At 46.7% G+C, this 13,632-nt stretch overlaps 1 protein-coding gene across 1 annotated transcript in view; it reads left to right on the top strand.

Moving 5' to 3' along the window:
• The window catches only part of LOC114592448 (alpha-2-macroglobulin-like), a 63,616-nt gene that overhangs the window by 27,826 nt on the left and 22,158 nt on the right, over nt 1–13,632 (top strand). The window contains exons 18-24 of the mRNA XM_028720577.2: nt 1,034–1,199; nt 2,856–3,141; nt 6,348–6,471; nt 7,589–7,698; nt 9,786–9,837; nt 10,672–10,758; nt 12,240–12,416. Of these exons, the coding sequence (XP_028576410.2) occupies nt 1,034–1,199; nt 2,856–3,141; nt 6,348–6,471; nt 7,589–7,698; nt 9,786–9,837; nt 10,672–10,758; nt 12,240–12,416 (1,002 nt within the window). The remainder of the gene's footprint in view (nt 1–1,033; nt 1,200–2,855; nt 3,142–6,347; nt 6,472–7,588; nt 7,699–9,785; nt 9,838–10,671; nt 10,759–12,239; nt 12,417–13,632) is intronic.

Consider the following 13,632-nt stretch of genomic DNA (forward strand, 5'->3'; position numbering starts at 1 on the left):
ATCGAAAGGTCGGCGGTTCGAATCCCCGCGGCGGGGTGCGCTCCCGCTCGGTCCCAGCGCCTGCCAACCTAGCAGTTCGAAAGCACCCCCGGGTGCAAGTAGATAAATAGGGACCGCTTACTAGCGGGAAGGTAAACGGCGTTTCCGTGTGCTGCGCTGGCTCGCCAGATGCAGCTTTGTCACGCTGGCCACGTGACCCGGAAGTGTCTCCGGACAGCGCTGGCTCCCGGCCTATAGAGTGAGATGGGCGCACAACCCTAGAGTCTGTCAAGACTGGCCCGTACGGGCAGGGGTACCTTTACCTTTAACAACTCTCAGAATGCTTAACAAACTACACTTCCCAGGAGGCTGTGGGGTGGGGTGGCGGCACTATGGCTGTTTAAAGTGCTTCACGCATACACTAACATGTTTTCATAACCTTCCGGGATCTTAGGGTGAAGGGTAGGCAATAAATTAAATCAAAATAACAACATTCATTACAATGAATAAGCAGTATGAATTATAAATTAAATAATTGATCATTATCAGTAGCGGTACAGTGGTACCTCGGTTTTCCAATGTAATCCATTCTGGAAGACCGTTCGAAAACTGAGACGCAAAGGGTGGTCTGCAATTTCAATTGAGAAAATTGAGGGAAAAGCACTCAGCGGAATCCATTCGACTTCCAAGGCACGTTCAAAAATGGACGCGTTTACTTCTTGGTTCTCGGCGTTCGAAAACCGAAACGTTCAGCTTCCGAGATGCTCGAAAATCAAGGTACCATTGTACTGATCGTTTTGTTAGTTTTTTCTTAATTTTTATTTTAACACTGGGGGGTAGGCGCTAAGTAGTGGCACAGAGCTGAATGGCCAACATGACTGAGTAGGGAGAATGCCTCCGGTGCTTTATAGCGACAATAAGCGTGCGCAAGTCACTGCACAGTTCAGAAGTCGGAACAGAGCTTGAGTGGATAGCTGTGGGCAATTTCCCCCTGAAAGTCTGGCAATGTGTTTTGACACCAATTAATAATGTAAATAATATCCTCTCCTCTTAGCTTCCTATGAACCTCAAGCTGGCTATGAGTCAAGATATGCCCAGCCGGTGGCGTATATTAGTAGTGGTGCTGGTGCTGGTGGTGTCTTCCTCGATTCCCCTGAAGCTACGAAGCCTGCCAGGAGTTTCTTCCCTGAGACGTGGCTGTGGCAACTGGTCGTATTGGAGTAAGTGGTATTAAGTAGTGGGTTGACAAAGCAGACGACACAGAGATTTCTCCAAGTGGTTCTTTATAGTAAGCTGGAGCTGAACTGAACAGCAAACAGCTCAGCCGGCCTGCTTTTATAGGCAGCCGGCTGTCAACATTTTAACAACAACCACCCAGGGTTTCCCGCCTAAATTAACTGATGTGGACCTGAGTGAAAACTATATACACAATACCCCTGGTGGCCAGGGTGAGAACTTCAATACATAACACCCCTCCCCACCGAGATAAGGCATTAGTTACAATCATAGTGGTTCCGTTATATACAGCAATGCCCTTATTGGTTTCAGTAAGGCACATAAACATATTAATTGACCCTATTCACCATACAGCTTTACATGTGCAGTTTGTCCGGTGAACATAGTCTTTTAAATAAGCTGGGTGCTTGGAAACCCTGCTGGACCGCCGAGGGCCAGTACCAGAGTCCGGGTGGCCGCCCGATTCTGGCTGCGACCAAATGTGGCTTTGAGCCCGAGTTCCCTGGCTCCCCTACTGTCGAAGGAACCGCCGTGAGCGGACTCAGCGGACGGTCAGGCACGGCGGTGGTCCGAGTCTCTGGAGAGCCAGGCAGACCCACCGAAATGGCTCGGCTCCATGTGAGGAAGTTTGTGAGGAAGATGTAGGTGGAGCCTCGCCTTCCATTAGCAACCCCTCTTTGAGCCTTGGGGAGAGATGGGGACAAGTGATGTGACAGGGGGCGTAGGAAAGAGGTTTTCAGGGTTAGGACCCGCAGGCCTCAGGGAGGTTCACAACATAAAAATCGAAATACAGAAACCCCCTCCCCAACACTTTTAAAAGGGCATTGGATGTCAATCAGCTATTAGACTAGTTCTTTAGCTACTAAGACACCATCAATATGTCAATCAGCCAAAGAGGAATGCTTTTGCCTGGCTCTTGAAGATGTATAATGAAGGTGCCAGACGAACCTCCCTGGGGAGAGCATTCCGCAGACAGGGGGCCACTGCAGAGAAGGCCCCGTTCCCATGTTGCCACCCTAGGGCATGCCTATTTTCACTGCAGGATCACACCGTCCAACGTACTCGGGCTTACGCCTCCTTCCCCAAGCCTGAGGGGTGATGCTCTGTCGGGGTCTGAGAGCCTCCTTCCCAAAGAAAAGGTGGTGGAACTGTGTTCCGGCGAATTCCACCAGAAAACCCCCCACTTCATATAGGTTCTCCATCAAAGCATATACAGTGGTACCTCTGGATGCGAATGGGGTCCGTTCCAGAACCCCGTTCGCATCCTGAGCAGAACGCAACCCGCGTCTGCGGGTCGTGATTTGCCACTTCTGCGCATGCGCGTGACGCCATTCTGAGCGTCTGCGCATGCGCGAGCGGCGAAACCCAGAAGTAACCCATTCCATTACTTTCGGGTCGCCACGGAACGCAACCTGAAAATGCTCAACCTGAAGCTACTTTAACCCGAGTTATGACTGTACTATAATTCCCACTACATTAGTCTGACACGGTACCCCCAACAGCACCCTGGCTCTCTTGCAGCGGTAAACCCCTCCAGGGAGGCTACTTGAGTTCTCCCACCCACCCCAACCGCTTGTTGAAAGGCGCTGTTGTGATCCACACTAACTCCCCCCTCTCTTTTGTTCACCTGTGTCCTTCAGCGGCGATTACTCAGGTACAGGGGACCTCTTTGGCCACTCAGAGAAAGAGGGTGGCATCGTTCCAGGAGAAGTGATTATGCCTGTGACCATACCGGACACCATCACGGAATGGCAAGTTGGAGCTTTCTGCTTGTCGTCAGACCATGGCATTGGCATTGCCCCGGTCGCCACCGTCAACGCCTTCCAGTTGTTCTTCACTGAGGTCACCCTGCCCTACTCTGTGGTGAGGGGTGAAGCATTCACGATGAAGGCCACTGCCTTCTCCTACCAGAAAAACATGATGAAGGTGAGGAATGCCCAAACTTGTCTCCCGATTTTGGGGGGGGGGGACCCTCTTTCCTCTTTCCTTGGCATAGGATTGGGATCTTGTGGGCATAAAATATACAATAATAATTGTGGTTGTAATGTGGAGGGTTTTTTTTTAAAAAAATATAGATTTATTTATTTAATAATAATAATAATAATAATAATAATAATTTATGTATACCCCACCCATCTGACTGGGCTTCCCCAGCCACTCTGGGCAGCTTCCAACAAAATACTAAAATAAAGTAGTCTGTTAAACATTAAAAATTTCCCTAAAGAGGGCTGCCTTCAGATGTCTGCTAAAAGTCTGGTAGTTGTTGTTCTCTTTGACATCTGGTGGGAGGGCGTTCCACAGGGCGGGTGCCACCACCGAGAAGGCCCTCTGTCTGTTTCCCTGTAACTTGGCTTCTCGCAGTGAGGGAACCGCCAGAAGGCCCTCGGCACTGGACCGACGGAGTGGAGACGCTCCTTTACAAACAATCAACAAGCAAACTAATAAAACAATTTCCATAAGTTCCCTTGGACTCACCCCTCCCTTTTGTGGGTCCTTATGTTAACTTTTTCTCTTGCATCTTCCCTGTTAATCCAGTTCTATTAAATCTCCGATAAAACCATAGTCCAGCGTTTGAGTGCAAACATCATTCCAGTCCTCCTAATAATTTTGATTGTTTATAATGATTTTTTTAGGTAAATTACGTATTTTCCCCTTTCCTTTTTGAAATTTTCATCTTCCTGATTCCTAATTCTTCCAATCAGTTTTGCCATTTCTGCATAGTCCATCAGTTTAATCTGCCATTCTTCTCTAGTAGGGACTGTGCCTTCTTTCCATCTCTGGGCTAATAGCGTCCAGGCAGTAGTCCTATGCATGAAAAGTCTCTTCCAGTCACTTGGAATATCGGCACCTACATTTCCTAAAAGAAAATCTTCTGGTTTTTTAGAAAATGCTATTTTAAACATTTTTTTAAAAAAATTCATTGTATATCATCTCCCAAAATTCATTTACTACTTTTACTACAAGTCCACCACATATGATAGAAGGTGCCTTCTTTTTCCTTACATTTCCAGCACATAGGAATTAAATACCATCAGTACATCATTTTCATATAATTTTCTTTCAAAGAATAGCATGCTGTAAGCTTTAAATCCCAATTCCATAACCTCTTCCATGCTGCTGATTGTACAGGTAAAGGTAAAGGTACCCCTGACCGTTAGGTCCAGTTGTGGACGACTCTGGGGTTGCGCACTTATCTCACTCTATAGGCTGAGGGAGCCGGCGTTTGTCCGCAGACAGCTTCTGGGTCATGTGACCAGCATGACTAAGCAGCTTCTGGCGAACCAGAGCAGCGCACGGAAACACCTTTACCTTCCCGCCAGAGCGGTACAGTGGTGCCCCGCAAGACGAATGCCTCGCAAGACGGAAAACCCGCTAGACGAAAGGGTTTTCCGTTTTGGAGGTGCTTCGCAAAACGAATTTCCTATGGGCTTGCTTCGCAAGACGAAAATGTCTTGCGAGTTCCTGCAGGGTTTCCCCCCCTTTTCCCCAAGCCGCTAAGCCGCTTATCAGCTGATCCACTAAGCCGCTAAGCTGCTTAACAGCTGATTCGCTAAGCCGCTTAACAGCTGATCCGCTAAGCCGCTAAGCCGCTTAACAGCTGGTCGCTAAGCCGCTTATCAGCTGATCCGCTAAGCCGCTTAACAGCTGATCCGCTAAGCCGCTAAGCCGCTAAGCCGCTTATCAGCTGATCCGCTAAGCCCGCTAAGCCGCTAATAGCGCTAATCCGCTAAGCCGCTAATGAGCTTGCTTCGCAAGACGAAAAAACCGCAAGACGAAGAGACTCGCGGAACGGATTCTTTTTGTCTTGCGAGGCACCACTGTACCTATTTATCTACTTGCACTTTGACGTGCTTTTGAACTGCTAGGTTGGCAGGAGCAGGGACTGAGCAACAGGAGCTCACCCCGTCACTGGGATTCGAACAGTCAACCTTCTGATCGGCAAGCCCCAGGCTCTGTGGTTTAGACCACAGCGCCAACCGCTTCCCTAATTGTATATTATATCCATAATAACTCACCCAGTGTATCATTACATATTTGACCTGTTCGCCTTTCGTATGCCATTCTAATAATAATTTATACATTTTTGAAAGTAATTTAGTCTTATTTTCTATCAGCTCCTTTTTAAATTTAGAGGTTTCACTAAAGAAACCTTTCTTTTTGTCCATCTTAAATATATCATTAAGTTGATGGTATTGTAACCAATCAGGTAGTAATCCCCTCTTATATCTTCAAACCTCTTTAGTTTCAACTCATGATCTGCTTCCATTAATAGTTCTTTAAAAGATGCCCAGTCATTTCTCATGTTTATTTTCCACCCAGAGATATTGCCTCCAGTGGGGAAAGCCACCGTGGTGTTTTTTGTTCTAATATTTTTAAAATTTATTTTCCCCATACTTCATAAACCACTTTCCTTACTACATGGTTTAGGAAAGCTCTATGTACTTTAACCTTCTCGTACCACAGATACGCATGCCAGCCAAATCTGTTATCTTGGGCTAGTCTGGTGTGAGAGAGTGAGAGAATTTGTTAAGAGGAGTCAGTCAAACAGTTGAGATAATCAGTCAGATGGTATTAGGAAGGTATAGGCCGGTAAAGAAACTAAAGTTAAGATACTGACAGGAATATTATCTGAGAAACCATAAACTTGTTAATGTTTGCAAAATAAACTTGTTTTTTGGTTCACTTTTAACAACTGACTGGACTCAGTGTTTTACCAGAGAGTAACTGGTTGGTGGCAGCGGGGAAGTGAGCACAGTGGTGGCACAGGGATCAATAGACCATTAAACGTCCGGGGACCCTTTGTGATCGCTACAATGACCTTCAAGATCTAAAACACAGAGTTGTGCCTGCCTCCTTCATTGTACAGCTTTTGAAGTACAGGGAAGATGCAGCCCTTTGCCCAGGCTTCTGGGCAGCTTTTAGGACCCACCTTGTTTTTATGGCTCTAAGTGGTTTCAAATTGTTTTTTAATGTCATTTCTAATGCTGTAATCCACTCTGAGACCTTATGGGTCATCTGACATCTCTCATGGCTTTCCGAGTGTCACCTTGATCTCTTCCTGCTCCTCCTTTGAATTCTGTTTGTGGTGTTCTGCTTCCTTCCCACCGTAACTTCTCTCTGCTCATGGACAGGTCACCATGTCTCTGGCTCCATCCCCTGACTTTGAGGCCATCCCTGTGGAGGAAGAGGCACCTTCTTGTCTGCCTGAAAATGGGAGGAAAACCATCTCCTGGTTGGTGACGCCCAAGTCTCTGGGTAAGCAGCAACGCATCACATCTTGGATTTGGTGGACGGGGTGATGGGGTGGTGGTGGTGAGGGTGAGAGGAAGAGGAGCAAGCCTGTCCCATCCTCATGTGGTAGGAAGACCATCTTCCTTCACCTTGGATCAGGGATATAGGTGGATGGAGGGGACATTATGCCTAAAGCAGAGTACAGTGGTACCTCGGGTGAAGAACTTAATTTGTTCCAGAGGTCCGTTCTTAACCTGAAACGGTTCTTAACACTGAGGTCCAGTGCCAAGGGCCTTCTGGTGGTTCCCTCGCTGCGAGAAGTGAGGTTACAAGGAACCAGGCAGAGGGCCTTCTTGGTGGTGGTGCCCGCACTGTGGAACGCCCTTCCAGAAGATGTCAAGGCAACAAACTATTTAACTTTTAAAAGACAACTGAAGCCGGCCCTGTTTAGGGAAGTTTTTAATGTCTGACGCTGTATTGTTTTTAATATTCGGTTGGAAGCTGCCCAGAGTCACTGGGTCACGACCCCTGACCATTAGGTCCAGATGTGAACGACTCTGGGGTTGCAGCGCTCATCTCGCATTATTGGCCGAGGGAGCCGGCATACAGCTTCCAGGTCATGTGGCCAGCATGACTAAGCAGCTTATGGCAAACCAGAGCAGCGCACAGAAACGCCATTTACCTTCCCGCCGGAGTGGTACCTATTTATTTACTTGCATTTTGACGTGCTTTTGAACCGTTAGGTTGGCAGAAGCTGGGACCGAGCAACGGGAGCTCACCCCGTCGCAGGGATTCAAACCACCAACCTTCTGATCGGCAAGTCCTAGGCTCTGTGGTTTAACTCACAGCGCCACCCGCGTCCCTCATTACATATATAAAACATTCATAAAACATATGGATAATTACAATTAAAAAACGCAAGTCCAGCCCTTTCGTTAAAAACAGTGTTGGTATCAGGAAGTCTTCAATAGTTGCCTAGGAATATTTTAAGACAGCTGATGCTAAATAGCTCCATAAATGGCTTGAGGAGAAGAAAAGGCTACAGAAAGAGAGAGAGAGAGAGAGAGAGAGAGAGAGAGAGAGAGAGAGAGAGAGAGAGAGAGAAATGGGCAGGATGACAAGATGGACATTTTCGTTCTAGGGGAAGTGAACTTCACCATCAGTGCCAAGGCCCAGCCCTGTGGGAATGCAATAGAGGTGGCGAATATCCAAGAACAGCAGGACACTGTGATCAAATCTGTTTTAGTGGAGGTAGGAGAGTTGCTTTAATCTCAGTGATGGTGGGGGCTTGCATGCATGTAATTGCACATATTTATGCTGGGAAAACGACACCTTAAAGACGGCAAAGTCCTGCTGCAGGAGGTTACCCTCCATGTCTTCCAAGAGCACACATTGGCTGCCTTGGGAGATGATTGACTCTCTTTCCGTGGAGGTTTTTAAGCAGAGGCTGGATGGCCATCTGCCATGGATGCTTTAGCTGAGATCCCAGCTTGCTGGGGGTTGGACTAGAAGAAGAGAGTTTGGATTTGATATCCCACTTTATCACTGCCCAAAGGAGTCTCAAAGCGGCTAACATTCTCCTTTCCCTTCCTCCCCCACAACAAACACTCTGTGAGGTGAGTGAGGCTGAGAGATTTCAAAGAAGTGTGACTGGCCCAAGGTCACCCAGCAGCTGCATGTGGAGGAGCGGAGACGTGAACCTGGTTCACCAGATTACGAGACTACGGCTCTTAATCACTACACCACACTGTCTCTAAGGACTAGATCAGCCTCAGAGTCCCTTCCAACTCTACAATTCTGTGATTGTATGATCATACAGCCAAGGACTTGAGCAACGATGGTTGCAACCTCCTTTTGATGCTTAAGGCAGTATAGTGTTCAACTAAAGAGTTGCACAGGTGCAATGGGAATGTCATTAGTGCAATGAGATTATCCCTCCCCCTCTTCTGCTCCATCCCCAAATCTGCTCTGGGTGGATTTAGCAGGCACACTGGGAGAGGAGAGGGGAAGAATATTATATTGCACAAAGAGAAATCCTTGTGCAGATGGATCATTGAAAATAACCCTTAAATTGAATGGATTATACCCAACTAACTCCTAATTAGAGAAAACCTATTACAGTTAATGAACACAGGTTTGGTCATGTCCATTAACTTCAATGGGCCCTGGCCACATTCACACCATACATTTAAAATGCTATGATGCCACTATAAACAGCTCCAAATAATTAGAAGAGCTGTAGCTGGTTAGGCTGAGAGGATGCTGAGACCCCTATTCCCCTTGCAAAGCTACAATTCCCATTGTGGTTTAATAATCAATTCCTTTTCCTAGGAGAGTCTGGGAATTGTAGCTTTGTAAGGGGAGTAGTCTTTGTCCATGGAGTTTTCTTGGCAGGGATACTGGAGTGGCTTGCCGGTTCCTGCTCCAGCTGGATCACGTTTGGTCAAAACTCTCCACTATGACCTGTCCATCTTGGGTGACCCTGCACAGCATAGCTCATAGCTTCTCTGAATTATTCAAGCCCCTTCACCACGGCAAGGCAGTGATCCATGAAGCAGCATATTAAAAAGCAGAGACATCACCTTGCCAACAAAGGTCCGTATAGTTAAAGCCATGGTTTTCCCAGTAGTAATGTATGGAAGTGAGAGCTGGACCATAAAGAAGGCTGATCGCCGAAGAATTGATGCTTTTGAATTATGGTGGTGGAGCAGACTCTTGAGAGTCCCATGGACTGCAAGATGATCAAATGCATCCATTCTTAAGGAACTTAGCCCTGGGTGCTCACTGGAAGGACAGATTGTGAAGCTGAGGCTCCAAGACTTTGGCCACCTCATGAGAAGAGAAGACTCCCTGGAAAAGACCCTGATGTTGGGAAAGATGGAGGGCACAAGGAGAAGGGGACGACAGAGCACGAGATGGTTGGACAGTGTTCTCAAAGCTACCAGCATGAGTTTGAACAAACTGCGGGAGGCAGTGGAAAACAGGAGGGCCTGGCGAGCTCTGGTCCATGGGGTCACGAAGAGTCGGACATGACTAAACGACTAAACAACAACAACAACAACAAACAACAACAAGGGGAGTAGAACTCCTCACAACTCTCAGCAGAGTCCCTCACAACCTATAGTTTCTGGTATCCTTTGGGTGAAGCCATGACTCTTTAAAGGTGCATGATGTATGGTGTAGATGAGGCCTGTCCCCTACTCCCCTCACACAATGCATTCATTTATTCTTCAAATTTAGATCTTATTTCCTTCTCACGGTAGGCATTAACTATTTTCGTTATCTCCTCAGAGTCTCTCATTCTAACCTTTCCCCTTTCCCATTCTGTCTCCACAAAGCCTGAAGGGATTGAGAAAGACGTGGTCTTCAGCAGCCTCTTGTGTCCAGCTGGTAAGTACCTGGTGGTAGGGCCTTCTGCAGAAAGCTCACACTATTGGTGAGATGACAATACCAAAGCTGATCTACAGCCTGTTGCAGATATTAATACTGTGACTCCTTTTGGAAGAAATCATTGTCCAGGCCCATAAGAACATTTTAAAAATTTTTACTTTCCAAAATCTTCAGAAACAGAACATAAGCATCAAAAATACAATCCAAATATCCATACAATGTCTTGTGCTGTCCAGCACAGGTTCTGCATCTTACAAAATATACAATAATTCAAACAGACCTAGAAGCAGAGGTCTTTCTCTTCCCACAGCATCCATTTTTTTGCCTGGAGCTGTTTTTCTCTCAGTCAGAGAGGGATTTTTACATGTCCTTACTTCACAAAGCCTTGAGGTAAAAGACACAAAGGCAACTCCCTTCAAAACGGAGATTTGCAACCCAATACCTTCATCACATGATCTAAGGTTACAACACACACATGTTAGCTACCAGAGAACAAAAATCAGTTAGTTAGTTAGTTAGTTAGTTAGTTAGTTAGTTAGTTAGTTAGTTATCTACTCAGCAAGAGCTCAGAGTGCTCTCCTTGATTTTAATAGAGCCCTATGGAAGATCTCCATGTTAAACCTTCAGCAATATACATTTAGCCATTTTTTCATTTCTGTGTCAATTAAACCAGTTATACTTCACACGGCCTTCTATCCCGATCAGTTGGATACTCCATTGAAGAAGAAGAAGCTGGAGCATCTGTAAGGGGCATTTCATGGTCTTTCAGAAACTGCCCATGAGATTGATGGGCAAAAGCATGATCAAAACTCTCTCTTTCTCTCCTGCTTGCAGAAAAGTCACAATCATCAGCACCTATAGCTTTAGCACTGCCAGCCAATGTGGTGGAGGGCTCAGCCAGGGCTTCAGTCTGTGCACTGGGTAAGTGGGGCAACCTTGGAAGGGCCCATGCTAGGGTTCCGGTTACTCTTGTAAAACCCCCTCCCCCCCAAAAAAACAGGCCCAAGGAGGACTGAGCATGCTCAAAGGTTGTGTAACACTGAGGGTGCCTCTATACTAGTTTCTGGTGGGATTCAAACACTTACCTTCAAACTCAGGTTGCTGTGATTGATAGGTCTCTTGTGCAGCAAACCTAGTTCCCCAAAAGATCAGACTTATTTGCGATAAATAAAAGTGAAGCACTGGAAAGCACAGGATGACAACTGCTTTGATGCAGCATAATCTAACCTCCCCGAAAACAAATCAGGACAAATGCTCGTTCAATGGCCAAGATCACCTAACCTCCCTGAAATCAAATCAACATGTGGATGTTCAATGAAGAGACAGACTGGAAGCACCCTGAGTGTCTGTTAGGGTGGATAGGCGGGTGGGAGAAAATGGGGGGGGGGGAGTGGTGGATGGCAAATGGAGTGAAGTGTCTTGAAAAGGGGCTTGCTGGAAGCCTGGATGGGAGCTCTCTGCACAATTCCACTTGCCAGTAAATAATAATAATAATAATAATAATAATAATAATAATAATAATAATTTATTATTTGTACCCCACCCATCTGGCTGGGTTTCCCCAGCCACTATGGGCAGCTTCCAACAAAGATGTCACACATTAAAAATTTCCCTGAACAGGGCTGCCTTCAGATGTCTTCTAAATGTCAGGTAGTTGTTTATCTCTTTGACATCTGGTGGGAGGGCGTTCCACAGGGAGGGCACCACTACCAAGAAGGCCCTCTGCCTGCTTCCCTGTAGCTTTGCTTCTCTCAGTGAGGGACCCGCCAGGAGGCCCTCGGTGCTGGACATCAGTGTCCGGGCAGAATGATGGGGGTGGAGACGCTCCTTCAGGTCTACTGGGCCAAGGCCGTTTAGGGCTTTAAAGGTCAACACCAACACTTTGAATTGTGCTCAGAAACGTAGCTTTCTTCCCAATTCCAAATGGTGCCTGGATCTTCTGTCTCCTCTCCTTGCACGCCCAAGCACCCCCTGCCCTATGGACTGCCTGAATTCAATGAATAACGAGACACGGCAGTCAAATCGGGGCAAGTTTTATCGGCTACAGGTGTAAGAGGTTTGGTATAGGCACCCACTTCTGACCAGCCTGTCGGAAGGACTTAAATTTGGGATGAACCATAAGTGAGGCAGTTCCTGACCCTGGTTTGCATCTGGGGAGTGCTGTGGCCCTAGTCCCCTTCTGGACGTCGAGACAGAAGCATCTCTCCTAGATCCCTTTAATGGGATAACCGCTTTTTCAGAGGGGCAGGCAGAGGCTACAACCTCCAATCTGACCAAGACTTTGCCTACGCAATGCCTAAACCGCCACTCAAGCAAATGCTCACCAAAGCTCCAAAATGTGGCCTGATCTTCCCCCCCCTCTCTTTCTCTCCCTCACCTCCCCTTCTCGTACCGCATCCCAGGAGACATCATGGGAACAGTCATAGAGAACATCCACCAGCTTCTCCAGCTGCCCTACGGCTGTGGGGAACAGAACATGGCCCGCTTTGTCCCCAACATCTACATCCTGCAGTACCTGAATAACACAGGGCAGCTGACGGGAGAGGTCAAGTCCAAGGCCATCGGATACTTAGTGGCTGGTGAGGAAGACTCGTAGCTCTGCGGGGAAAATTCTACTCTTCTTGTCTTCCTTTTGAGCTTTGGGGTGGGCAGGGAATGAAGTATCTGGCAGCTTCTGTCACTTTCTCATTTTCCCAATCTAAAATTCAGTTCTATATATTTTGCAACAATTTGCGCTCTCTCGCTCTCGCTCATCATTAAAAAATTGTCAGCCTTTTCATGTGAATGTCTCTAAATCAGCCTTTCTCAACCTGTGGCTCCCCAGATGTTGTTGAACTACAACTCCCATCACCCCTAGCTAGCAAGGCCAGAGCTCGGGGATGATGGGAGTTGTAGTCCAACATCTGGGGACCCACAGGTTGAGAACTGCTGCTCTAAATAATATACCTATAGGCAGTTTTGACTACTGCATGCATTTTTTTGCAAGCGATTTCCCTGAATACAATGCATTTTTTGTATGATGTTTTCAATAATAGCTTATTTTTATGCGCTCTCTCTCTCTCTCTCTCTCTCTCTCTCTCTCTCTCTCTCTCTCCCCTTTCCCTGGCAGGACTCAAGGCAGCATTTTTATAATTAATTATATAATTAACAATTATATAGTAATTCTAGGAATTAAAATATAATGCATTTCTGCAAACATTGATTGGTGAACTGTGTTCCAAAATTCAGATAAGTGCTAACTTTGAAGGGTTATTTATTCATTTATTTGAAGGGTTATTGTCAGGTTCAGGGAACTGGCTTTCTCCCAGCTTTGGCAGCAGATAAGCAGAACAAAGGGAAAGGAGTCTTCTTACCAGTTAGAACTTTACTGATCACAGCGAGAGAACAAAGAATCCATTTCTTAGGAATGAAGGTGCTCCCAATTAAGGTTTCCACCCACTTCCTCCTTAGTCACCCATGTCACTACCGCGTCTTGTAACCTGATCCCGCAACCACTGTGCTTTCTGTGCTGCCACCTTATCTGCTCTTCTTGACCTTGGGCTGAGCAGATGAATGCTTTCCAGCGACAGTGAGTCTGTTAACTCCCTCCCTCCCGATTCTTCTCCTCCTAGCTGTTCCCCAGCCAGTACTTCCCAGCTTCTGCCTTCTGAAGTATGTCCCTCTGCAAACCACTGTTCCAAATCTATACAGCCCTCCTCAGCACGGTCCCTGACAGTTATTCATTTATTTTTATATCCCACCTTTCCTCAAAGGAGCTCAAGGTGGCGTGCTTCCTCTTTCCTGCTTCACCCTCAC

The sequence above is a fragment of the Podarcis muralis genome, chromosome 2 (assembly GCF_964188315.1).
Source record: "Podarcis muralis chromosome 2, rPodMur119.hap1.1, whole genome shotgun sequence".
Taxonomy (NCBI): domain Eukaryota; kingdom Metazoa; phylum Chordata; class Lepidosauria; order Squamata; family Lacertidae; genus Podarcis; species Podarcis muralis.